The sequence below is a fragment of the Elephantulus edwardii genome, unplaced genomic scaffold (genome assembly GCF_000299155.1).
Source record: "Elephantulus edwardii isolate Elephantulus edwardi_28Jun2011 unplaced genomic scaffold, EleEdw1.0 scaffold00208, whole genome shotgun sequence".
Taxonomy (NCBI): Eukaryota; Metazoa; Chordata; class Mammalia; order Macroscelidea; family Macroscelididae; genus Elephantulus; species Elephantulus edwardii.
Genome location: NW_006399958.1, coordinates 1 through 26,729, shown reverse-complemented (window position 1 = coordinate 26,729; position 26,729 = coordinate 1). Strand labels below are relative to the sequence as shown.

The following is a 26,729-nucleotide window of genomic DNA, read 5'->3' as shown; positions in this document are numbered from 1 at the left end:
AGGAGTGCACTGTGGGCCTGGACTCTGGGCCTTGGGGAGGAGGGGGCTGGTATGTGGATTTGGGTGCTTGAAGGGAGATAGGACTAGTTCCCAGCAGCAGAACTGAGGACCTGACATTTGGCATAGTTTAGGGTTCAGGTCTGCACTGTGTGGGAGTTGCCAATGCCCGTGGGTCGGATTACAAGCAGGAGATCAAGCTCAGTACATGGCTATAAATACATCTCTGGACTCAGCAAGGGCTCAGAGACCCAGAAAAGAACACTGGCACTCTAATACGTGAAAAGTTGTAACCAGGGCCCCCAAATTTTAACTAGCAAGGCGTTGTCAATGCCACAGATACCTTTATTGCTCGTTGCCTCTCACATTCCAACCCCTTATTCCCACCGTCCCATCCTCGACTACGCGAAAACTCAAACTCCCGGCATCCCATGCCGGAGAAAGTACTACAACTCCCAGAAAGCTCTGCGCTCGAGCAGGGCTCCGGAGTGTAGGAGCTCATGAATTTTCAAGGTTCCCGCGCTCATTTGCTATTGGTCTTCACGGAGGCGTGGCCACGGGAGGTCCGTGGCGGTGATTGGCAGGAAGCTCTTGTTGCTCAAGGTCCCAGAGGAGGCGGCGGAGCCTACGCAGTTCACAGTGCAGGGCATCGTCCGTGACCGGACCCGTGAGACGCAGGCGCGAACTGCCCAGTGGCAGGATGAGTGGAGGATGAGAAGAGAAGCTTTCGAAGATATCTCCTGCGAGACCGAAGGAGGATTGATTTAAAGTCAGAAAAGAGGCTCAGAGCAACTGCGACAGAGGGAGTCAAGCTGCCTCTTCTTCTAAAGAGAACAAACCCCCAGCAACATCTGGATCAGCATCTGCTCAAACTCTGCGCCTCAAAGCATGATGGGAGTTGTAGTGCGGCTCAAAGCATGATGGGAATTGTAGTACAGACAAGGGCAGGCCACTGTGGCCTAAGAAGGAATGGTTGGGAGCTTATTGCTAGGGATTCTTGTGGATGGAGGGTGTGGATCTGACCTCCTAGGTACAGAAAGGAAGTGTCTGTGTATGGAAGAAACTGGGTCTGAATCTCTAAGACAAAAACAAGGGGGAGAGAGTGGAATGCCTGGCTGGATCCTAGGGAGAAAGGAAATTGGAATCCAGGCACTTGGGTAGATCCCGGGAGACGAAGAGAGCAGAAGTCCAGAATCTTGGAAGAGAATGAAAATATGGACTCTTTGTACCTGCCAGCCCCAGTGCTTGTACCCCATTTTTCCTCACCTGTATCCACAGCATCTCGCTCTGTGGGTGGAGGGTCCCAGGCAGATGGGGGCCCACGCCCAGGACCCAACTGGTAGTGACTGAGCACGTGGTGGAGTTGAGCTGGAGTCAGGGTCGGGTGGTCAGTGCGCAGACTGCTCCACGAAGCCTAATGGGAAGAGCAAGTGAGGAGAGGATGGTCCATTATGGGACCCCTGAGAAATCCTAAATGGAAGACCTTGCATAGAGAAGGTGGATATAGAGGGTGGAGAGGACAGTTTGGGTTGTGTCATCTGGATGCTGTGAGATCTGGCTGTGGCTGACATGGTGATGAAGAGAACTTCCTCAAAAGGGGGAGAAGGCTGTTTTCAGAATAAAAGAGGATACAGGAAGTGGATGGAGGCATAGAAGACTCAAGATTGGCTGTTGGCTTAAATCACCGAATGATGTGTACAAGATCTCGTCTTCTACGAGGCTGCTTTTTAAATTGGTTTGATTCAAATCCACCAGATGCTTTGCTCGAGAAGGAGGAACAATGTCCTTCTGTACCAGTCAGATCTGATTTGACGGTACACACAAAAAATAATGAAATAAAAAAAAAATAATGGCAAGCTCTGGTGGCCTAGGGGCAAGAAGCTGCACTGCAATCCCAGAGGTCCACGGTTCAAAGCCACCAGATGCTCTGCTGAAGAAGGAGGAACAATTTCCTGCTGTACCAGTCAGATCTAATCTGGCAGTACACACACACACAAATAAGAAAATAAAATAAATTTAAATTGGTTTGAAAATTTCTAAATCAAACATACTTCACGGGACAGCGTCCAAGGCAAAATACTAAGCCCAGTGCCTGATGTTCAGTTTATGCTCAAAAGAAGATTTAAACCAGTACATTCCTTGTTCTTACACCAGGCTTCCTGAATCAGCATGTGTGGGGAAGAAGCTTCGGAAACCATGTCTCTGGGACTCAAATGCAGTCAAGTTTGGACACTGCACATACTGGCTTTCTTCTAAAGCTGCCAAATCTAAGTGTCTGAGCTGGATCTGGGGATGGTGTGGGGTTTAACGGTGAGCTGAATAGATAGAGTAGTTGGGAGCCCAGAGGTCAAGTCAGAGCTAACTGGGAATCACCTTGAGCAAGGAGGTGCGAGGCACACAGAGCAAGTTCACAGCCATGGACAGTTTCCGGAAGAACTCTGTGGCAATGTCACCAAGACCGGCCCCCTGCAGCCAGTCCAGGACAAGGTCAAGGTTGGTTCGGATCTGGACAGCTCTGGACCACTGATAAAAAGGTCGGCCTTGACCTATAGGGGGAGAGCATAAGGCCAAATGGGTGCATGGACTCCACTCTCCAGGCCCTACGTCTGGAAAAAGCAAGTTCATTCTCTTAAGTTCTCGAAGGTGAAGCCTCATCCTGTGGTGTGTGACTTGACACGACTCTGGATGACTCCTGTCTCTGCCAATGACTCCTATTCTCTCCCAACCTGGCCCTCACCTCGTTCCATCAGTGAGTTGAGAAGGGATGCATTGGAGAAGAAGAATAAGTAGCCGAATGTCTGAGACACAAGGTCTGGGTGCAGCTCACACTGGCTGGTCAGTTCCAGGGCGGCCTGGAAGACGCCCAGGGTAGGTCTCAGCCCTGGAGGCATGGCCCCGAGCTCAGCACCAGGCCCTGGCAGCTCTGCTCCAGCTGTGAAGGGGTTACTATCCAGGAGAGCAGGCAACGTTGAATACAGTGTCTGAGAAGAGAAGAGAGAGAACAATCATCAGACTACAACTCCCAGGGAGCTTCAGGGCAGAAGATTTTTCATAAGAGGTTTCTGGGAGTTATAGTTCATTCTACCTCCACTAATGCTGTCCGTGAGGAAAACTGCATTTAACCAGATTTCTAGCATTCATCAGCTCTAGGATGCCTCCAGTCTTGCAAAGCCTTTCCTGAAGTTTTTTAGTCTTTTGAAACCACAATACACAATTGTATAGTGGGTTTATTAGACTTTATAGTTAGCTAATTATATTCATCAATGGCAAAGTTATGAATGAGACAAAACAAATTGTTAAGAAACCAAACATGATTTGTATACCTTCACTCCAATAAAAAGAATTTTAAGAAAGAGCTAATTGAAAACCACTTCAAGTGCTTTATGGGACTTGGGGTTTTCCACTGAAAGGACAAAGGCTACTTGACAAAGAGGGCCTCTTCAGGCAAAGAATTCTTTACCCCGAATTCCCAAAGGAAAGAACAGAGATCAGGAAGTGGGGGTGAGATGGCAGTCAGCCAGTGGAAAGTGAGATTTGGCCAAGGACAGGAAATGAGGTCAGAGCCAGAGAAGAAAGAAAACCACTTGGCAAGGACGCACAGGAAGTGAAGCTTTGGAGGTAAAGGCTTCACAAATCAGGGCTGTGACTGGCATTGAGAGACTATCTGTTTCAAAAGATTTCTTCTCATTTCACAGAGCATCCAGCCTGTCAGAAACCAGAAATCCTGAGAATTCAAAGAAGTAATATTACACTCTCAAGTATTGGTGGTAAGAGACGGACAGACAGAAGGTGCTGCAGGACGGGTGTTCCAGGGAGAAAAAGATCTACAGCTTGGACAGGAGAGAGTGTAAAAGTGAAGAACTAACACAGCTGACGTCAACAAAGAAAGTGCGGCCCGATAAAAGAGCATCTTCCATTGAAATGACAGCACCTGATACTTGACAGGCATTTGATCAACATTTTTAACTTTATCAGTGACTGAAGAACGGACCAAGAGAACAAAAGCTTAAAAAAGTGTTAATTGAAGGGAGCTCTGGTGGCCTAGTGGCAAGAAGCTGCACTGCAATCCCAGAGATAAGGGTTCGAATCCACCAGATGCTCTGCTGGAGAAGGAGGGGCAATCTCCTCCTGTACCAATCAGATCTGATTTGATGGCACACATAAATAAAACAATAAAATTAAAAGAAATTTAAAAAAGTAAAAGTGTTAATTGAAGGGAGCTCTGGTGGCCTAGTGGCAAGAAGCTGCACTGCAATCCAAGAGGCACAAGGTTCGGATCCACCAGGTGCTCTGCTGGAGATGGAGGGACAATCTCCTCCTGTGCCAGTTGGATCCTATTCATCAGTACACGACAACAACAAAGGAAAAAAAGAAAGAAATAAAGTGTTAATGGTAGTGCAGCTAGGTGGTGAGGTCAATCTGGCAGGAGGTAATAGTTGCACAGACAGAATGAGAAACCGAAAGGCAGTAGTGATCAAAGCCCAGACAGGAAGCGATGTCAGAAGTGCTGGGGTGAAGTGGGAAATGATGTCATAGAAGCAGGCAGTGCTGCACAGTTAAATAAAAAATGACCTCAGAACAACGGATACAGTTCAAGTCGGAAGTGGGCTTCGGTCAAACAGGAAGCAAAGGGGCAAGGCCAACCTTGGTGAGGTAGTAGACAGACTGCTGGAAGGTACACATGATGACCTCATCCAGGAGGGCCATGGCTTCGTCACATAATTCCAGGTCATTGCAGAGCTGTGGGTCTGAGCACAGGGCCAGGAGTGAGAGGGCGAACGAGGGGACTGGCAGTGGGAGGGGGTGTGGCAGGAAGCCTGGTGGGGTCTAGGGGAGGCCTCACCCTCCTGGTCTGCCTCCTTCTCCATCTCCAGCACCTTCTCCTGTACAAAGCTCAGCAGCTCTGTGGTGTTGGCCATCCACAACATGAGGGGCCGCAGCTCCACTGACACAGCCTCAGGGGTCAGGGGCACCTCGGGGACCCCCTCAGGGTGGCTGGGGAAGGGGGGGGAAGAAAGCCATGATCCCTGACTGTAAACACAGAAACCCCTGAGTTGGTTTTTTTTTTATTATTATTTTGTGGGTGTACCATCAAATCGGATCTGACTGGTACAGGAGGAGATTGCCCCTCCTTCTCCAGCAGAGCATCTGGTGGATTTGAACCATGTACCTCTGGGATTGCAGTGCAGCTTCTTACCACTAGGCCACCAGAGCTCCCTGGAAACCCCTGAGTTTTATCTATCAAAGACTAGATCTCATATTGCAGCTGGAAAAAGCTGAATATCAGCGGCGAACAAACACGTGCATCCGCGAGCATGCAATGAACCCAGAGTTCAAGGCTGATCCAGACACCCTACTTTCCTCCCCCACCCTGCGCCCCAAAATTTCTCTTACTTTTCTGGCTGACGGTCTCCAATTTCTTTAATCTTTTCCTGTGGGACAGGAAGACCAGATTTAAGATGAGACGTGAGCCACTGGGAGGGAACGGAGCGCACAGACTATTCTAGAAGCATTTTTTTTTATCATACTTTCTCTACAAAATGATCTCCAACCCCAAACTCCAAAATGTTCTACCTACCTCACCTTCTTTTAAAGACTATCTTACCCACACACGCATGTTGTATCAATGACCTATGCCCTCAGGTGTTCTTCTGCACAAGTGGACTTTCTTACCCGCCAAAAAAACCTCTCTCGATCTACTGACTAGGCCTCGAGTCAACAACATGGAATCTTTCCCCAAAGACAGACTGGTTTGTCTTCGTCCAGATCATCAGTATGCACAGAGAGTCTGCTCTTTGCCTCCTGGAATGGCCCAGCTCACTCTTGCTCCAAATTTAAGAGCCAGTGGGTATCCTGCCTCGTTTCTCATAATGGTCCTTCCCAATCTCACTTTTATCTTCTCATGCATTTAACTCTCCAAATATACTTTCTCCTTTTATCTTACACCCATATTAGGCCTTGCACTTTTTTTTTTTTTTAGAATAGTGGGCAAACCCTCAACTCCCAGCATCCCATGGGCCCTCCCCAGGGCTTTTTGGGAGAGGTGGTTTCCTTCTGCTCAGCTAAGATGCACAGGCTGAATGAAGGTGGGGAGCCTTGAACAGGGCGCACGGTGTCACAGGGGCTGAAGGGTGTTTGGGGGTGCTCACCCAGACGGCCTCCTTGATGAGCCTGGCCAGGCGGCCCAGCAGGCGTGGCAGATGGCCCAGCTCCAGCTCCCGGGCTGAATGCTGCACGCACAGGGCCAGCAGCGTGGCCGGGCCGAGCGGTGGCAGGTCCCCAGTGCCCGAAGCGGCGGCTCGCACAATCTCACCTAGCAGCGCCTCCTCCTCGCGCGGCCGGAAACGCAGCACCGGCTCGCGGCCGTCCAGGTAGGCGGCCAGGGCCTCCCCACGTTCCTGCAGGCCGCGGCCGCACAGGCGGCACGAGAAGGCCCAACCTGGGCCGGGGGGCATCGTGCCGGGGCGCGAGGGCAGCCAGGGCGGCCTGGCCGGCCCAGAGCCCCCTGAGCGGGGGTCCTTGTACATGAACAAGAAGTGCTCGCCCAGCCCCAGCAGGTCGCCTGGGTGCAGCTCGGCCTCCCGCAGCAGGAGGCACCCGTTGTGCGTGACCGGGGCGCCCCGGGATGGGCGCACCATGGCTGGGGGCTCCGGGCCCGCGCGCACCGTGCAGTGACGAGGCAGGATGTCGGGGGCGGTGAGGAAGGTGTCCACATAGGGCGCCGGGGACCCGCCGCGGGCAGATGAGTTCCCACCCCGGCCGAACACGTGCTGCTCCCGGGTCATCACGTATACCACGAAATCCTGGAAGAGATTGAAGATGCGTTCAGGACACACTTCAGGGAGGGACAGGGCCACGTCCAGCCTCACCTCCAGTGAATGACCGAGCACTCCCCGAAGGTCTCCTTGGATCCCTGAGGACTGTCCAATCACTCCCACCTTCCAGAAGAAGATTCTTTGAAGGTACCCACTCTCTTTGATGGAATGAACACAGTCAGGGAAAGACTGCACTGGACACCTCTTTTCTGATTAATTTTCCCATTTCTCCTTCCAACAAAAGGGATACTTTCAAAGATACTTTCTCCTCTTTGAAATGGATTCTCCAATTTTCTCACCTCCTGAATGGACTTTTTCCAAGACAACCCTTTGCTACCCCAATAACATCCAATCCAAGAAACATAAGCTGAATTGACACCACATCCCTCAATTGAATTCACTCAGCACCACCTCATCAAAGAATTGACCTTCCCAAGAGATCTTTCTCCACGAAATTTCCTCATTACCCCTTAAAGGCTTCAACCTCAGGACAGAGCCATGTCTCTTTCCAATGGTGGTCCCGGTCAATATTATCAATATAAAGAATGGATTCTTTAAGGAGATGATACCTTGATACCTTCTCCCCTTGAAAAAAGCCTTCTAGGATCCACAATCCAATTAATAAAGATCCCTTCCCACAAAGGAGTCTATTTTCCCCCCTAGTCGCATAATGAGCTCATATCCAAAAGGATGGATAGATAGATAGATAGATAGATAGATAGATAGATAGATAGATAGATAATATAGATATATTCCTACCATGGATTCAACTCCTGTATTTCCACCATTCCCAAGATACAGACTTCCAAAGATACTCCCCTCTCCACTTCCACAATGCTAAGGTTGTTCAGTGCCATCAAGTCGACCACAAGTAATAGTGACCCTACGGACACCATTCTGACCTTACCCTATCCTGGGCCATCCTAACCATCTCTGATATATTTTAGTCCAATGACACAGTGATTGTGTCAGTTCACCTCATTGAGGGTCATGCTTTCTTTCATTGACCCTCCACCTTTCCATGTATAGTATCTTTTCCCAAGGACTGGCCCCTCCTCACAATCTGTGAGATGAAGTTTCACCATCCTTGCCTCCAGGAAGCAAGCACTCTACCTGAATTTCCTCAAAGACAGACACGTTTGCTCTTTTGGAACTCCGTGGGATAGTCAGTACCCTTCTCCAACACCCTCACTCAAAGGCATCAATTCCTTTTTCATTCTCAGTCATTGTCCAACTTTTGATTCATAGTTGGTAATTGATCCATAGCATGCCTTGCATCAGGTGCACCTTAGTCTTTAAATGGACATCATTGCTCTTTAACACCTTGGAAAGGTCCTTAACATCTGGTTTTCCCAATATAATGTGTCTTTTGATTTCTTTTGTTCTTTCTTTCTTTTGCTTTCTTGACTGCTGGTGCCAAAGGTGTTGATTGGCCAAGTGAGATAAAATTGTTGATAACTTCGATCTTTTCTCCATCTGCCATGATGTTGCCTGGTGGTCCAGTGGTGAGAATTTTTGTCCCCTGATGTTGAGCTGTAATCTGTATTGAAGGCTGTATTATATAGTCTTTGATCTTCTGCAGAAAGCACTTCAAGTCTTTGTTTTCAGCAAGGAAGGTTGTATTTAGTATCTGCACAAGGCAGGCTGTTGATTAACCTTCCTCCAATCCTGATGCCACATTCTCTTCAATAGTTCAGTTTATCAAATTATTTGCTCCCCACACAGATTCAATAGGTATAGAGAAAGAATACAGCTCTGACACACACCTAGATTTTAAAACATGCCTCTGGAAACTATGACGATAGTTATAGAAAGGCTTCTGCTGTTTTGTTCAGAGGGTCGCTATGACTCATGCTCAACTCAACACACACCTTTCTTGATTTTATTGGATGATATTTTTTTTCTTGTGTATCATCAAATCGGATCCGACTGGCACAGGAGGAGATTGCCCCTCCTTCTCCAGCAGAGCATCTGATGGATTCGAACCACACGCTGCTTCTTGCCACTAGGTCACCAGAGCTCCCTCCTTTCTTGATTTTAAACTATGCCTGTGTAAACTCTATGAACTTTGAGAAATGACAATAGTTATAGAAAGCCTTCGGGTCTTTTGTTCATAGGGTTGCTATGAGTCGAGCTCAACTTGACAGCAATCAACCACCACCACCACAACAGTGCTCCCTTGCTCTGGACAACAGCTTCTTGGTCTAGGAATAGGTGTCTCATAAGAACAATGAAGTATTCAGAGGACAATATTTCTATGTCAAGAACATAGAAATATCCTGGAACTCTGGCGACCTAACTCTGGTGCTTACCCATCCCCTTTGACATGAATGGTTAGTTTCCAAAGACTAAGTTGTTATGTGAAAATTGCTAGAGTACGAAATGGAGAATGACTACATCAAAGAACAGAATGGAAAATGGTTTCATACTGTGAATTATGGTCCAGCCAGGTGACCCATCACCTTACCCATCACAGCCAGAGTCACGCTTGCCTCACACCTCCACCTTCACCCCTCCACCCTACCATCCCTTTGTCCTCGATACACAAAACAGACTGCGGCCTTGTCACTATCGTAAATGCAAACTGTAGGATAATGAGATAGTCGATATGGGAATTGTTGTTGTTAGATGCCGTCAAGTCAACTATGACTCAGAGTCACCCTCCAAACAACAGCCCTGCACCATGCTCACAATAATCTAGGCCATGCTTGGGTCCCTTGTCAATCCAGTCTGGATAAAAATGAAAGTCTGACATCTCGCTTTCTTCACCATCCATGCCTGAGGAAAAAAAAAATAGGCAGCCTGATGTATATAAAGGGAGCTGTCTAGTGGTAGAGTCTGCAGTGGGTTCCACTGATAACCCAAATATCAAGCCTCTCTGGCTGCTAGAATCCACAGGCGAAAGATGGCCAAGCTCCCATGTGCTTTGCAAGCCAGGGGAAGGCCCAGCTACACGTCGGTGATGATTCCAGTCACAAGTGAGTGATTTGCAGATAAATCCCCTTGTTGTTGTTGTTATGTGCTGTCGAGTCATTTGCGACTCATAGCGACCCTATGTACAAAAGCCCTAAACTCTGCTCTGTCCTGTGCCAATCTGTCTCCGATACACCCATCCCAATTACCTCAGTCACTGAATCAATCCACCTCATAGAGGGCCGGGCCTTCCCCTCCTGCGCTGTCCCTCCACCCTCCCAAGCATGATGTCCTTCTCCAAGGACCGGTCTCTCCTTACAACATGTCCAAAGTGTGTCAGACGAAGCCTCAGAATCCTTGCCTCCAAGGAGCTGCCCGGTTTAACCCTCTCCAGGCGGAATCTGTTTGTTTTCCTAGCAGTCCATGGTACACTCAATACTCTTCTCCAGCACCACAGCTCAAAGGCATCAATTCTCCTTCTATCCTCCTTCGTCATTGTCCAACTGCTTACTACCCTGAATTCTCCCATCCCCTTCACACCATGAATGGACATTTCTAATGAGACTCCTTTCTACAATGGATTCACTCATAAATCAGACTCTGCAGTTCTTCATTCTGAAGGAAGGCGTGATCCAGAGTACACAAATCTCCAGTTTGCAATAATTTTGTTTCTGTTCCCCAAAAGGGTGTTTTTACAGTATCTACAATGAACTCGTACAATTTCAGCTACTCTATAAATAGTCAGATCCAAAGATGTCTCCTCTTTGATAAGTTCACCTATTTAATCTTGTCGCTGAGGAACAGACACTTCCACCTAAACCCTACAGAGGAATTTCTCAGGAACCCCACCCCAAGTAATGGAGGCTGTCAATACTTTCGCCTCTTCCTCAAAATGAGTCTTAACCTCCTACCTGGATGTGAATCTTTCCAATTTGACCACCTTTCCTAAATAGCCTCTGTAGTTGTTATGTGCTGTCGAGTTGCCTGCAACTCATAGCGACCCTGTGTACAACAGCCCTAAATCCTTCTCTATCCAGTGCCAATCTCACTGTCTCCAATACACCCATCCCGATTACCCCAGTCACTGCTAACTCTGCTTATAGAGAGCACTTGGGCTCCTGGCTGCTGCAAGTGGTTAAGTGCTTGACTGCTAGACAAAAGGCTGAAGGTTCAAACCCACCCCAGTGATGCTTTAAAGCACAGACCTGGTGATCTGCTTATGAAAGGTCACAGCTTTGGAACCTCTGTGGATCAGTTCTCCTCTGTACACACGGTCACCTTGTGTCCACCTCATAGAGAGTCTTCTTCTCCTGCGCTGGTCCCTCCTTGCAACATGTCCAAAGTATGTCAGATGAAGCTTCAGATTCTTTGCCTCCAAGGAGCAGCCTGGTTTCACCCTCTCAAGGAATGAATCTGTTCATTTTCTTAGCAGTCCATGGAATATTCAATACTCTTCTCCAACATCACAGCTCAAAGGCAAGAGTTCTCTTTCTATCATCCCTAGTCATTGTCCAATTCTCTGACACATAGCAAGTGATTGCAAAGGCCAGGGCCTGTATCAGGTGCACCTTAGTCTCCAGAGTGACACCATTGCTCTTCAGCAATGGTCCAGCCAGGTGACCCATCACCTTACCCATCACAGCCAGAGTCATGCTTGCCTCACACCTCCACCTTCATTCCTGACATCCCTTTGTCCTCAATATGCAAAACAGTCAGACTATGGCCTTGTCACTAGTGTAAATGCAAACTGTAGGATGAGATAGTCAATATGAGAGGTCCCTACCAGCAGACCTTCCCATCAACAATCTGCGTTATGCACATGACACAACCCTGCTTGCTGAACCTGAGGAAGACCTGAAGTGCTTGCTTTAGAAGCCTTCAATATGGATTGAGGCTGAACATCAAGAAGACAAAGATTCTCACCACTGGGCCAATTAGCAGCATCAGGATGGATGGTGAAGGGATTGAGATTGGTCACAACTTTAGTTTGCTTGGCTTCAAGGTCAACACTCTTGGTACCAGCAGCCAGGAAATTAAAAGACGTATTGTGATGGGAAATAGCCTCTATTCTTCTATATTCTTGAAAGTTGGATTGTTTAAAGAAAAAAATGGAAATTCCTTACTCTAATGAGATATCCTTATTCCTTTGCCTTAACAAGGAAGAATGAATTCTTTCATGAAAGATACTCCCTGAATAGAGTTGTAGCCTCTGACCCATCTACTGAACCATGCTGCCTAGCCTAATTGGGTCTCTCTCTTCCCAACTGCCCAGTAAAGAAAGCTCCACTCCAGGCTCGACACTCCCAGTGGTCCAGCTGGCAATCTGGACCGTGGCTATCCCATTGCCACCCACAGGTGGACAACATCTTTGGATTTGGATCCTCCCCAGCCACCAAAAAGACACGAATAGTTCTGACAATACATGAATTACTTTTCTATTGATAAAATGGTTTCTCATTGTCATGCCTAGAAAATGTACTTTCCTGCTTTCCTTTCTAAGAAATAGATGCTTCCACAAGGAGCTGCAACTGGCGCATGGTTCGAATCCACCAGATGCTCTGCTGGGGAAGGAGGGACAATCTCCTCCTGTACCAGTCAGATCTGATCTGACAGTACACTCACACACACAAAAAATAAAATAATTTTTTTTTAAAAAAAGAAAGAAATAGATGCTTCCAAAGACTCCTTTCTATAGCCTTGACAAGGAGAAAGTTTTCTTCTAACTTTACAGGAAATAAACCAGTACTTATTTTCTCATCCGCCTGCTGTCTGACCTTTCTCATGTCGTCAATGGTTTCCCCCAATCACAACCCTTGCTGAGATCCAGCTTCCAAGGGAACTCAGTGCCAAGGCAACGCAAGGGTTGCAGCTAGGTGGCCCTTCAGTGGACAGACAGGTGGGGGCCTGGGAGGCAGGTGCTTGCCTGGGCATCCTGGTAGCCCTGGAGCAGCAGGAAGTAGGGGCGGTTGCTGGGGGCCTGAATGAGGCATTGGGTCAGCTGGTCGAAGTCGCCGGGGTCCACAGGTACTATCTGGGCACCTGCTGCCCCGGGGGCCATGCTGAGTGCCTGCTGCCTGCGCTCCTGCTGCCTCCTCCGGCGGCCTTGCAAACTGAGCTCCGACACGCTGCGCCGCAGGGACAGGTTTTCCGAGCGCTCCTTGCCTCCGGACCCCGTGGAAGGGCCGGAGCCTGAACTTGGACCTGGACTGGCCAGGGCGGCCCCACCGGATGCGGCCCGGGATCGGTTCTTCTGTGGCCGCCACGAGGGGGCGCCCGTGCCTACGGAGAGAGATGGAGAGAGAGTGAGGCTGGAATTGAAGAGACCAGAGAGGGAATGACATCAACCCACCGCGGGGGACTCGATTGGGCCTCCCAGCAACCTTGTAGGTAGGAGCAGAAACCCCCTACAGGAGTTCTTAAGATGTAATTCTTTTTTTTAATTAATTTTACACTTCACCAGAGAAAACATTCAGATGGTCAACAAGCACATGAAGAAATGTTCAAAATCCCTAGCTCTAAGAGAGATGCAAATCAAAACTATGAGATATCATCTCACTCCAGTCAGAATAGCAAAATTTAACAGAACAGCAAGCAGCAAATGCTGGTGAGGTTGTGGAGAAACTGGAACCCTTATTCACTGTTGGTAGAAGTGTAAAATGGTGCAACCACTTTGGAAGGCGGTATGGCGTTTTCTCAAAAAGTTGCAAATAGAGATGCCATTTGACCCAGCAATTCCACTACTGGGAATATACCCCAGAGAGACCATAACTGCCACCCAAGCAGATATATGCACACTCATGTTTATCACCGCTTTGTTCACAATAGCAAGGAGTTGGAAACAATCTAAGTGCCCATCAACAAACGAATGGATAGAGAGGCAGTGGTATATTCACACAATGGAATACTATGCTGCATTGAAAAACAAGGAACTCATGAAATATTATTCAAAACGGGTGACCCTGGAGGACATTATGCTGAGTGAAATATCTCCATCACGAAAGGACAAATACTGCATAGTGCCACTGTTGTAAAATGGAACTGACATTGGGGTTGGGAGGAGACTGAGAAAGAGGGAACAATGCATACTGCATTGAAACAGATGAGGGAGAGAACTGTTTAAAAGGGATGTGTGACTGGGTATTATTGTCATGACAGGAGTCCAGAACGAAGGCTGCATAGTGGAGTGGACCTGGGGGAAGCGATTGTAAAACAATGAAAGAATTTTTCCTTTACTTTTCAAAGAGAAGAGTTTACTGGGGTGGTGGAGAGGTGGGCAGGGAGAAAAGTGCAACAATAAATGAATGGAAATCCAAAGTCTCTGTAAATTTTCATTAAAATTAATAATACAAAATTTTAAAAAATTAATTTTAATGAAAATTTATAGAGACTTTGGATTTCCATTCATTCATTGTTGCATTTTTTTAAAAGCTGTAATTCTTAGTGGAAGCAGACTTCCTCATCTTCAGTTAACAGCCAACCTTTAATCCGTGTTTACAGAGAAACAGAATTGGCCACAGAGAGGAGAGGGACCTTGGGTTGCTTTACTAAACCAAAGGCTAAGATACTTTGGCGGTTCGAGTCCCCTAGTTCCTCTGTGGGAGAAAGATGGCCAGTCTCCTCCCGTGTGATTTTGCAGCCTCTGCAAACCCCCGCTGGAGGGTCAGCTGTGAGTCAGCTCTGACGCTACAGCACATACCATCAACGACAACACTATGTTTAAGAAATAAGGGACGCCGGTGGCCTAATAAGTGTTAGTGGCTATTCACTGAAAGGGCAGTGGTTCGAACACACCAGCCACTCTTCTGGAGAAAGGTATGGCAGTCGGCTTTCATAAAGAGTTACAGCTTTGGAAAGCCTGTTCTGTCTTCCAGAGGGGCTGTGAGTTGAAATAGGCTCAGTGGCACTGAGCTATGTTTTAAGAAAGAGGTCTGGTTAAAGTACTCGTCTGCTAACCAAAAGGTTGGCGGTTCCATGCCACCCCACCAGCCGTTGTGCAGGAGAAAGACCCACCAATGTGATTCAGGAAAGATTAGAGCCTTGGAAATACTAAGGAGTGGTTCTGCTCAGTCCTTCAGAGTTCCTACGAATTTAGAATCCACATAGTACCAGTGGGCGTGATAGTGTTTTAGGTGTTTAAGCCCTGTGCACAACCCTGCATATATAGGATACCTTTTTTGGCTCCGAGGTGAACGGACAGATGACTCAGGGTTTAAGCCTGAGTTTAAAGCCCACAAGTTTAACTGCTACCACCCTCACGCTTCCAAGGACACCTCAGAGACTCTTTGACTAGTTAGTCTCTTCCCCTAAGGCCTTCACCACTGCCAGGCTCCAAACTAATTGTTCGTACCTGAGCGCAAATCAAACTAGATCCATCACCAAGGACCTAGTTTCCATTTGGGCCATTTCTCTGTTGTCACCACGTCCTGTTCCAAGACTCCATCCCCTCGTATGCATTTCTTTCAAGGCCCCTCCTCCTCATTAAACTTCTCAGCCACTCCACTTAAAGCACCTGCTGCAAACCCCGCCCCCTGAGCCCCTGCCCATTCGCTGGCACCTCAGGCCACACCCCCTTTCTCTTGCTCCTAATATTCCCCTTTCTAGGTACGACCCACCTGGGCCCCACCTGTCGTGAGTCACCTCCACTTGCTAAGGGAATCCACGTTCTGATCTCAGAGCACATCTGCTCTGTTTTAGGTCTTCTTTGCTACACTTTGCTGCAGGCCCCGCCCATTCACAGCCCTGCCTCCTGGCAGGCTCCGCCCCATCTCATAGAAGACCCCGCCCCATTCCCAGCCCCGCCTGATAGCAGACCCCACTCCATTCCCAGCCCCGCCTCATGGCAGGCCCCGCCCCCACCCGAAAGACAAGACCCGGACCACCCTTCAAGGTTCCACTTCCCACCTGCATACAGGTAAAAGGGTCAGCTATGAGTTGGTTCCGACTCGACGACAATTAGTGCATAGGTTGGAGGACAAGTTTCTATTTCTGCAATCTTTTGGGTAGCCCACTGTCTTTATCTTTCTCCTATGGGTATACTTGTGGTTCTAACCACTGACCTTCTGATTAGCAGCCAAATTCCTTAACACTTACGCCACCAGAACTCCCACTCAACCAAGACGCTCCACTCCATTTACAGGTCTATTCTCCAGGCCCCAATCATATTGCAGACTTCAGTCCTGCCCCCATCAAGGTCCACTTGATTCGGTCAGGCAGGGCCTCCCAACAGATTCATCTTGCCCCAAATCTCACTCTATAGATCTCCTTAGCCACGCCCAACTTATCAATCACTCCCAGCCCACCCTTGGCAAGTCTTTCCTGCCCCTGGGGCCCTGGCCCCTCTAGTCCCACCAGTCTCATTTCTCTCCCCTCCTTCCTGAGCCACGTGCTTTCCTACTCTCTGATTGGCCCTGCTCTTCCTACCCCACCTTGTCTTTTAAATACTGTCCCAGGTCCCAGCTCCTCCAGCCCCACTGTCCCCTCCCTTCTTGTCTTTGGGCCCGGTGCCCAAACTCCTACTCCTTTCATCAGTCCATCCATCCATCCATCCATCCATCCATCCATCCATCCATCCATCCATCTATCCATCCATCCAACACACTGCTCCAGTCGTAGTTGGTGGTGGTGTGTTAAGTGCCGTCGAGTTGACCACGACTCACAGCAACCCTATATGTACAATAGCTCTGAACCCTCCCCTATCCTGAGCCAATCTCTCTGTCTCTGAACCACCTACCCCCACTACCCCAGTTACTGTGTCGATTCATCTCTTTCAGGGTCTTCCTCTCCTGCGCTGACCCTCCACCCTTCCAAGCATGATGTCCTTCTCCAAGGACTGGTCTCTCCTAACAACATGGCCAAACTATGTGAGACAGAGCTTGCCTCCAAGGAGCAAATCAGCGCAGTAGATCTTCCCCATTGATCCGTCCTACTCCTTTCTGGCGCGCCCACCTCTCCCGCAGGCCCCGCTCCTGCCCGCCTGCCCGGTCATCAGGCCCCTCCTCCGCCCCGCCCACCGGCTCACCGTCGCTGTCCGCCGCTCCGAAGGCCTCCTGCTCCAGGCGGCGCGCCTCCTCGCGGCCGCGCAGCTCAAAGCGCCGCGCCCAGCCGGGCCGCGCTCGCCACAGCTCCTGCACCAGCAGCGGGCGCTCGGTGTCTCCCAGGACGCGCAGGTGCTCCGCCCTCCACTCGCCGCCGCCGCCGCCTCCTCCGCCCGCCGCCGGCCGGCCGAGCGCGTCGCAGAGCGCGAAGGCATCCACGCAGCTGCTCTCGCCGGGCGCGCCGCTGGGGCTGCCCGCCAGCCCGTAGCGCTCCAGCGCCTCGGCCACCAGCTCGCGCGCCGTGGAGCGCGCCGTGGCCAGCACGCTCTTGTAGTTGGCGCCCGACGCTAGCCCAGCGCCGAAGATCTTGAGGACCCCGGGGGGCGCCGTGGCGCGGGTGACCAAGGCGGGCTCGGGGGCCACGCCCGCCGCCAGCTCGGGCAGCTTCTTCTCGCTGGCCCAGCGCTGCGCGCCCCCCGGGGTCCCCGGGCCGCCCGCGCCGCCGGACCCCGTGGTCCCGGTCCCTGAGCCCCGGAAGAGCTGAGAGATGCGCTTAGCGCGGCTACCGGAGGCGCCCCCGGCCGCCTTGACTGCTCCCACCCGCCGCAGCTCCACGTGCGGCGGAGGCGGGGGCAACGGCTCGCTGCTGCGGCTCCCCGTGTCGGAGGACGAAGACCTGGGAGCCGGCGGGGGAAACAGACCCCCCAGAAAGACACACAGGGATGGGGAGGTGGGGAGGGAAAGGCAAAGATCCAGGAGGTTAGAATCCCATAGTAGGTGCAGAAAAGCGCGGTGGAACAGAGATGGAGGGTGGACAGAGGTCACGGGGAAAGAAAAATAAAATAAATAAATAAATAAAGGCAAGCGCTATAAAAGGAAGTTCCACCAAGTGGGCAGGGAGGGAGGAAGGAAGGTGAGTCAAACCCCTGTACCCAGTGTCCCCCCACTCTGAGCCCATGGGGCCTGTCTCCATCTCCAGGCCCAGCACTTCCCCACGCGCCTTGACTCGCTGTGTCCAGCTCCCTCTCCCTGCCCAGCAACCAACCAACCATCTTGCTGGTCCAATTGAGACAGGAACCCGAGTCAACTTTTCAGGGGTCCTTGGCCGAGCCTAGGGGTCACTTACTTGACAGAGGCAGCGCTAGGCCAGCGCCGCCCCAGCTTGGCCAGCTGCTTCCTAGGAGAATTGATCCACAGGCCCACCGGGAGATGGAGCTTCCCGAAGCGGGGGCTTCCGCCCTCCTTCCGCTCACCCGGTAGCATGGCCCTAGGGGAGATGGGTGAGACCCCAGCCTCTCAGGCGCTGCGTGGTGGGGATGGAGGAGTAGGGGGTCTGGACTCCTGAGTCAGAGGGAGGTGGCTGGAGGCTCCGGGTGCTGGTGGAAGGAGAGGCCTGGGAGATAGGGCTACTAGGTGCTGGGAGAAGAGGGACTGGGACCTCTGGTTGGCTCAGAGGAGGGCCCTCGAGTCCTGGGTCCTTGCTCTTACCCTGCTTGGGGTCCCCGCAGCACCCGGAGGCCCTGGCTCTGCTGGCCTGGGTGGTTCCCGATCCCACTGCTCTGGTTTCGGCCTTTGCCTCTGCCCCAGCTCCCAGCACTGGGTGGGGGACAGGAAAGGACGAGAGGAAGCCCGGCAGGAAGAGCGGGGAGGGGGCGTCCTGTGAGGGGACTCGGCCTGGGGGAGGAGATCTGGGGAGGGCTGGCCCAGCCCCAGCAAGGACTCTGCAATGACATGGCAGCCAGTTGCCCCCCCTCTTCCAGGATCCAGGGGTCCTGGTCCCCAGGTCCTCCTTCCTCAGATAAACTTCCACCCTCGGACCTCTGTGGGAGCCCAAAGAAAGGAGCAGGCAGGAGCAATGAGTCAGACACTTGGACAACACGAGACGCCTTTATTGTGGCTCTTAGTCTGGGGCCATTTCCTCTGGCACCTGGGGGTCCTGCACAGAGCTGTGGTCAAAGCTGAATGGAGGGTGCTTTGGGGGGTCCTCCAAGGTCTTCTGAGGCATCCCCAGAGGTTTTCTCTAGAAGCTTCTCTTGTGCCCTCTCCTGAGGCCTCTCCTGGGGCTTTTCCAGAAGCGTCTCCTGAGGCCACTCCTGGGGCGTCTCTAGAATCTTCTCTTGTGACATGTCCTGGGATTTCTCTTGAGGACTCTCCTGGGGCTTTTCTAGAAGCTTCTCTTGTGACATCTCCTGAGATCTCCCTTGAGGACTCTGGGCCTTTTCTAGAAGCTTCTCTAGTGGCATTTCTAGAAGCTTCTCTTGTGGCATCTCCTGAGATTTCTCTTGAGGCCTCTCCTGGGGTTTTTCTAGAAACTTCTCCCTTGACATCTCCTGAGGTCTCTCCCGGGGCTTCTCTAGAAGCTTCTCTTGAGGCCTCTTCTGGGGCATCTCTTGAGGTTTCTCTGGGAACATCCTTGAAGGTGTCTCCAGAGGATTCTCCTGAAGCGAGCTTTGAGGTCTCTCCTGAATCCTCATTAGAGGTTTCTGATACTGAAGGAAAAATATCCTGCAAGAGTATGCAAACAGTGGAATCAGGTTAGGGCCTGTGTGAGGGTCCTCATCCCAACACCCTCCTCTCTGCATGACTTTATTTTAGCGATCACCCAAGTCTCCCGTCCCATAAGCACTTCTCTCCCCCCACTCCTTCACCACCTCAGTTCTTCTGAGGAAGTCCCCCCTTCTGTTACGGAAGCCCCAGTCTAATCTAATTGACAGCTCGCTGAGGTCCCTCGAGCCAAGCCGGGCTGCCTCACACAGTCACAATGCCGGCCAGCAACATGCACATGGCACAGAGCAGAATCCATATGAGATGGTATTTCAGTGTATTGTGGCTTTCCTGCTTCTGATGACTCGGGACGATGTGGCTCACGGATACTTCCGGCGGCTTTGTCTCCACCTTGATTCTTCGAGGCAAAACTGATAGAAGGAAGGAGCCAGAAGAGCCCAGGGAGGGTGTAAAGGGGCCACTAGGGTGACCATGAGCTCCACTTCCAGCCCCAGCCGAGCCCCAAGCTCCCCCCCCATGTGGTCTCCAACTGTGCCCTCCCCCCAGGAAAATCATGCCATGTGACCAGAAGCCTTGCCCCGGGGCATAAGGCTCCCCCCTCCCCAGAAGTTGACTCCTCCGCTGGTCTCAACAAGCACTGACCTTTGACATGAAAATGTACAATGGTCGCCGGGCTGTTGTTGATGGTGCCCAGCTCACAGCGGTAGGTGCCAGCATCGCTCCGACTCACCATGGGCTTGGTCAGGGTGGGGCTCTTCCCTTTGGTCACCAGGGTCTCCGTCTTGTTCTCCCAAACCTAGACCCAAGCTCAAGGGGTCACAGAGGCCTCATAGATTGGGAAGTTAGGGGAGGAGGACAGGGGTGAAGGGACCTCGGGCGCGTGGGAAGAAGGGAGTCCAAGATACCACCGTTCATCGGTCTTAAAGGGCATGGGGCCTAGGGGATAGGCGGATGCCAAACCTGGTCATGGGGGGACAGGAGAGAGGACAGAGGGGCCAAGGGATGGATGGACTGAGAGTTTGGATTGTACGGATTATGGGGGTCCCAACCCTGTAAAAGCTGTAATCAGTGAGGCCTTCAGAAGCGTGATGCCAGCTGAATTCACAGTCTAGGACCATATCTTCCATCTGATGGACCGTGACTTGGTGCTCTGGGGATGGGAAGTTAAGATGTTTCCCTTGGTCTTTCCCCTAAACCCTCCATCTTCTCCCAACCCCTTCCACCTGGACACAGTCTCTTCCATAACTGGCATTCCATCTCCAGTCTAATCACTCACTACTTTTTAAAAAAATGTTATTATTTTTATGTGTGCATACCGTCAAATCAGATCTGACTGGTACAGGAGGTGATTAACCCTCCTTCTCCAGCAGAGCATCTGGTGGATTCGAACTACACACCTCTGGGACTGCAGTACAGCTTCTTGACACTAGGCTACCAGAGCTTCCCTACTTTTTTTTTTTTTTTTTTAAATAAGCACTTTCTTAAGTGGTAACAATTCCCACTAGGTTCAGCTCGCTCACCCCCACAATCCTTGGACTTCCGGCAAGCGTGAACTTGCTTCTCACAAGCATTGCACCAGATCAGGGCTTGCAGCATCAAACCTGCAGAAGCAGGGTCAAGGCTTGTGCACGCCCCCAAAGAGGCGGGGCTAAAAAGAGGGCGAGGGACTGTTGAGGGGCGTGGTTTGGGGAAGAGGGCGGGGCCTTGGGTCTGGTCCCTGGGTCCTCAGCCTGAGGGGCGGGGCAGGGATGCAGCCTGGTAGGAAGTGGGATGGAAGGAGAAGACATCAAGGGTAAAAAAAAAAAAAAAAAAAAGGATCTAGCTGGACAATGACTTAGGGAGGATAGAAGGAGAATTGATGCCTTTGAGCTGTGATGCTGGAGAAGAGTATTGAAAATACCATGGATTACTAGGAAAACAGATTCATCCTGGAGAGGGTTAAACCGGGCGTCTCCTTGGAGGCAAGGATTCTGAGGTTTGGTCTAACATACTTTGGACATGTTGTAAGGTGGGACCGTTCCTTGGAGAAGGATGTCATGCTTGGGAGGGTGAAGGGACAGCGCAGGAGGGGAAGGCCCTGTCTCTATGAGGTGGATTGATTCAGTAATCGGGATGGGGGTATCTGAGACAGTGCGATTGGCACAGGACAGAGCAGAGTTTAGGGCTGTTGTACATAGGGTCGCTATGAGTCGCAAGTGACTGGACGGCACATAACAACAACAACAACATCATACAAGATGAAGTTAACTAGACATTGTAATTCATTAATTCTCTTAATCAATGATAATGCCACAAAACAAAATGTCTATGAATACTTTCATGAAAAACCCAATTATGGCTTCACTAAAATAAAAATTAATAATAATAATAATAAACATGGAAGGGGAACATGAAAAAAGACTCTGAACAGCTGCCGCTTAGAAGTGGACCAAAGATACTACAGACTTAGGAAATATTCAGACACTAGGGGGTGAACTCACTGAGACCCCGAAAACATGAGGCAGGCAGGTTGGGTATTCATGGGACAGGAATGGGGACAGGGGATTAACCTGCCATAATCTCGACTCACCACATTTATTGGGGCAATAAGCTGCAAGGAAAAGAAAGAAAGAAAAGAAAAATCAGATTTCTAAATGAAAAAGGATGGTGGTGGGAGGGATGGGTGAAGACGCTGGGGGCTTGGCTGTTGAATGTGAGGAAGGCCCTGGGTGCTCTGGGTTCTGGATCAGAGGGAGGATAGGGTGGGGCCGGAACTCCTGGGTTGGAGAGAGGGCAGCACGGGAAGCCTGGACTTCTGGGTCTGAGAGGTGGGGGCGGGGGGGGGGCTGGGGCTCCTGTCTTTTCTCACACTCATTCAGGAACTGAGCCGAGTAACGTGCAAAGTTTGCCTTTTGCCTGTTAAGCATCCAGAATAGCTCTTTTATGAATAATTCTCCTGGGAAGAAGAAAAAGGCAGTGTGGCAGGGGATGCTGCCCCCCCCGCCCCACTCAACTGCCCCCCTCAACTAGCGTTATGTCTGCGTTCAGAACATGACATTCTGCTGTTCGCCTTCTGAAGGCAGGGATCAGAAGTATAATGTCAAAGAGCCCTGGCGGTGCCATGGTGAAGTTCTTTGGCTACTGACCAGAAGGTTGGCAGTTTGAACCCAGGCACAGCTCTGTGGGACAAAAGGACCTGGTGATCTGCTTCTCCCTTCGATTACAGCCTGGAAAACCTCTGGGGACAGTTATACTGTCACCAGGGGTCACTAACATCAGAACAGATTAAACCGCATTTAAACACAAAATATTCCCAGTGGTTGTGCCAGGTTAACACATTAACCCATTTCATCAGCAACGGAGCCAGCAGGGTCGATTATGGAGCTAAAGAAATGGCAGAGTCCAACGCACAAGGCCACAAAACTGGAAGGTGGCAGAGCTGGGATTTGAATCTGGCTCCAGAGCCCAAGAATGAACTACCTCAGCCCCCACTCACTGAGTTAGTTCCCAAACCCCAAGCCTCCCTCATATCTACCTTTCACCTCAGAGTCTGTGATACGCTTCAGATCCGTCAGAAAACCCCAGGATGCTTTTACCAGTGTGGGCTCATCTGTGGAGGGAGAATCCATTGGAAAAAAACTCATTGTCTCCAACTCAGCTCATTAAGGAACTGTCCTCTTAGGGTTCCCTAGACCCCTTTTTACTGGGTTGATTTTTCTCAAGTGGAGTAACTGGTGGATTTGGAAAGGAAGGCTTTTCTATTGGCAACCAAACACTTAACTCTGCTCCCCCAGCGTTCCTTGAAGGGGGAGATAGCATTCCAGATTTCAGGGTCACTGTCTCACTGGCACCCCCACTTGTAAACGACAATACTCTTGAGGGTGCAGGGCTGTGATAGGCCTGGTGAATGGCTTGCTGCCCCAAAATTTTCTGGGAGTTGTAGTTTTAGTAAGTATTTTAATAACAATATTAAAGGATAGGGAAAGTAGTATTTGTTAGATCTAGGGAACCTCAGAATTTGCACCCCAGCCTTCCTTATTCTCAAAACTCAAGGAGACCCTTCACTTAGCCCGTTTGTCCTTGGGCCCAATAGTCCTACCCTCAGTCCCACCTCCTTCCCCAAGACCCAGAAGTCTGTGTTTTTCCATGCCCTTACCAACGGCCCCCATATAGGTTTCACCATCGACTGGCAAGTCCTTGAAATTGAGCACTGCGGTCTCTACCCTTTTCATCAGGTTTTCATGAGACTGGGGTGGCAGGTGTCCAGGCAGGTAATCCGTTTTCAAGGACCGCAATGCATTAACCACCATAGGATCACAGATAATACAGCACCAGGTCGGGAGCAGGCAGCTAGTCAGTGCCATCAACAGGAAGGGGAGCTGTGGTCCCATTGTGACCGGGGTATGTGATCCTCCCTGGCACCAGGTAGGATCCTCTCACCCCAAACCGAGGAGGTGAATGCTAAACAGAAGGAAGCCGTATTTTAGTGGAGACCCAACTGATCCCCCCTATTCAAGGGGTCCCCAAACTGTCAAACAGGGGCTGTCATTGAATCACTAAATGCAGAAGGCTTAAGGTTCTTTTCAGACCTTCCAAAGTGGTATACATGCCTGATTTGTCAGTCTGGAGGTCCCTACATTTAGAATCCTCATTGACTTTAAATGAGACATCATAAACAAGAGGTCTTTGCCAGTCTCAGCCTCAAACCCATATAACCATGTGATCTCCAACTTCCCCCAAAAGACACCATCCTGAACTCTCAACCTTAAACTAATTGGATTGGAGGGATTATTACGGTTGTAGATGCAGTCAAGTTGACCCCAAGAGACAGAGAGTTTCCTTGGAAGTCCTAATGGAAGCACATGGCTAGGTCTTTCTCCCAAGGAGTGGGCTCAAACTAACAACTTTTTGGTTAGCACTTAACCATTTGAGTCCCTGGGGCTCTTGGAACAACACTAAGTGTCCTCAAATCTGTTGCACCTACAGCTGAAAACTCAAACCCTTCAACATTTAAAACTCCCTCGAATGGACTTCAAAAGTACCCCAAATTTGGGAATCCCACAAATGTCAGCTAGATTCTGTTCGGTCCTGGAGACCCAAGGGCACCCTTGACCAGTCTTCTCAAAGACTATGGGATCTCCAATCTTGCTGGACGGCGCACCCTCCTTCTTGGTAAGAGAAGAATCCCAAAATCAGTGCTGTCTGACCTTGGATCCTTGGACAGTGGCCGCCAGGTTCTGATGAGGAGCCAAATCCAAGTTCTGGGAATTCTTTTAGAGAGGAACCTTCCCTTGGTTAAGTCGCTAAAATGAAGGATTTGGGGAGGGGCATTTCGACTGGGGTCTGAGTCGCAGGTGGCACCTGTCTGCAAAGAGCTCCCCACAGACTCCAGCTTAATTTTCCCACGTGGGGTCCCGAATTCCCTAGACAATCTAGCTCCGCCCAGACGCCCTACCCTTAAATCGGATTGGATCACAAAGCGGCCCCAGGCGTGTCATGACGTCACAGAGACGCCCGTCTTAAAAAACCAAGAACTTTTTTATCAGCTACCGAAGACAAGTTTGTCATTATTTTTCTTTTCCTCTCTCGCTTCTGGTTTCTCCTCTTGGCCTGAGAAACGAGGCTTCTGTTTATATTCCCTTAGTCTGAAGCTATGAAAACCTGAAGTTGGCCGTTTCTGGTTCTAAGACTACAACACCCAGAAGGCTCTGGAGCGACTTTCCCCGTGTAGAGGCCGCAGCCTACACCATTGCTTTATGGGAAATGTAGTTTGGACATTCCACAGTACTAATCATGATCCCTAGTCTTATGGGGCAGGATCTAAGGGCTCAGAGGGAAGTGTTATATTGGTGGCCCCGATACTAAAAGTCCAGGAATAAGGAATTGCGGGCTCTTATCTCCTTACTTTTCTGCAAGTGCTTGCAAGTTACACAAGTCTAGCAGCAGAGGTGACCATAAGTGAATAGAAACAACACCCCAAAGGGAGCTCTGGTGGCCTAGTGGCACAAAGCTACACTGCAATCTCAGAGGTATACAGTTCAATTCCACCAGATTCTGTCCTGGGAAAGGAGGGGCAATCTCCTCCTGTACCAGTCAAATCTGATTTGACGGTACACACATAGAAAAGAATAATTTTAAAAGAAAGAAACAACACTCCTAAATGTGTAGGTATCAATTCCTAGTAGCTACCCATCTTCATCCTATCTTACACACACACCCCTTCATGAAAGCTGCAGAGACCGAGTTGGTGATCTGGGTTTTTTCATTCATACGTCCTGACTCCTGCCTGTGACTTGGGTATGTCCCCAAAAACTCTCTGAGAAGATAGCAAAGTGTGAGTGAATAAGGGATGACATTGGATGACTGGAAATAAAGCTTATTTTTCTCTGTTGCCCAAAATGCTCCAGGAATCTGAACTTGGAATACCATCATCATTGTATTAACTTGACCTCCTGGTTTAAGGTTGGGTACTCTGGGATCATACCTTTGAATCTTTTCCTGCTAGACTAGGGGAAAGGTAAAGTTAAGAGAATAGTGTGTGGGTTGTGGTGTTGGCTTTTTTTTTTTTGCAAGCTTCCGGAAGGTATGTTTATGCTCCAATGATTCCCCAGATGATAGACAGAACCTTGTGCTCCCAGCAGCCCAGCTGCAGAGGAGAAAATGAACTTTATTTCAAGAGGGGCAAATGGAAGATGGAGTCCAAGTGTGGCATTCATTCAGCCTTTTCAATCAGAGCTCAATTCCTGAGCTTTACCTAACACCGTGTCCCTGGATCTCCAGGAAGGCCTGCTCTTGAAGTTTCATCATTTAAGCACCATTGTCACATCCCCTTCCAAGCTGACTCCACCGACCCACAGACGTCTGCTAAGCGGCACGGCTTCCCAGGGCTGAAGGCTTAGCCGTGGTTACAAGCTGCTCTATCTTCTCCAGAGTACATTATGTGTGGGACTGCTAACCACAAGTCCAACAGTTCTAATCCACCAGTTGCTCCATGAGAGGTGAAAGATGAGCAGTCAGACAGCCTTGGAAACATGATCGAGGGCTGCCATGAGAAAGAATGACCAGATGAGAGTGGGTTTGATTGTTAGGTTTTGCAAGCAGAATGTAAATTCTGGTCAGTGAAAAACAAAACAAAACAAAACAAACCCCCAAACCTTGAACCACCTGTCGTTTCTGACTCATCTCAGCCCTGCAAGGCAGGACAGAGCTGCCCCCACCCCCCGAGGGCCTCCAGGACACTGTGCAAGTTGATAGCCACAACAATGTCCTCGCGGTGTGACAGGACCACTTCAGTTAGTAGCTGTATTTAACCACTGGTTGTACCGGCATTCAATTCTTCACTGGAGTCCTCTGGAATTCTAGAATGCGTAAGTTCTGCAGAAGTCTTCAAAGGCATCAGACTGAGCTGTCTCTAGGGTCAATTCCTTCTAAGCAGCCTTCCAGAAATGTTGCAGATCGAGGGTCCCAAAGAATAGAATAATTTTAT

General features: G+C 50.0%; 2 protein-coding genes across 2 annotated transcripts; both read right to left on the bottom strand.

The window, feature by feature from the left end:
* Window positions 1-327: 327 nt before the first annotated feature.
* Window positions 328-18,462, bottom strand: RASIP1 (Ras interacting protein 1). The gene is made up of 12 exons (XM_006897254.1): window positions 18,248-18,462; window positions 17,886-18,026; window positions 16,744-17,435; window positions 12,649-13,004; window positions 6,147-6,800; window positions 5,392-5,429; window positions 4,841-4,992; window positions 4,642-4,745; window positions 2,735-2,978; window positions 2,371-2,543; window positions 1,264-1,411; window positions 328-737 (listed from the first exon to the last, which is right to left on the bottom strand). The coding sequence occupies exons 2-12, from the start codon at window positions 18,020-18,022 to the stop codon at window positions 538-540; spliced, it is 2,898 nt and encodes a 965-aa protein (XP_006897316.1). The 5' UTR covers window positions 18,023-18,026; window positions 18,248-18,462; the 3' UTR covers window positions 328-537.
* A 249-nt stretch (window positions 18,463-18,711) lies between these two features.
* Window positions 18,712-23,634, bottom strand: IZUMO1 (izumo sperm-egg fusion 1). The gene is made up of 9 exons (XM_006897325.1): window positions 23,400-23,634; window positions 22,779-22,853; window positions 22,113-22,199; window positions 21,834-21,854; window positions 20,785-20,865; window positions 20,314-20,414; window positions 19,907-20,060; window positions 19,512-19,674; window positions 18,712-19,264 (listed from the first exon to the last, which is right to left on the bottom strand). Exons 1-9 carry the CDS (start codon window positions 23,632-23,634, stop codon window positions 18,712-18,714), a joined length of 1,470 nt encoding a protein of 489 aa, XP_006897387.1.
* Window positions 23,635-26,729: the final 3,095 nt, after the last annotated feature.

Coding starts and splice junctions, on each gene's coding strand:
- RASIP1 (XM_006897254.1), bottom strand. CDS start 18,022: ATGCTACCGGGTGAGCGGAAGGAGGGCGGAAGCCCCCGCTTCGGGAAG. Junction 17,436..17,885: donor CCTAGCGCTGCCTCTGTCAA/GTAAGTGACCCC, acceptor GCCGGCTCCCAG/GTCTTCGTCCTCCGACACGG. Junction 5,430..6,146: donor TCATCAAGGAGGCCGTCTGG/GTGAGCACCCCC, acceptor CCTGTCCCACAG/GAAAAGATTAAAGAAATTGG.
- IZUMO1 (XM_006897325.1), bottom strand. CDS start 23,634: ATGGGACCACAGCTCCCCTTCCTGTTGATGGCACTGACTAGCTGCCTG. Junction 20,415..20,784: donor GAAGTCCAAGGATTGTGGGG/GTGAGCGAGCTG, acceptor TCCCATCCCCAG/AGCACCAAGTCACGGTCCAT. Junction 19,265..19,511: donor CTGGCCGGCATTGTGACTGT/GTGAGGCAGCCC, acceptor ATACTCTTGCAG/GATATTTTTCCTTCAGTATC.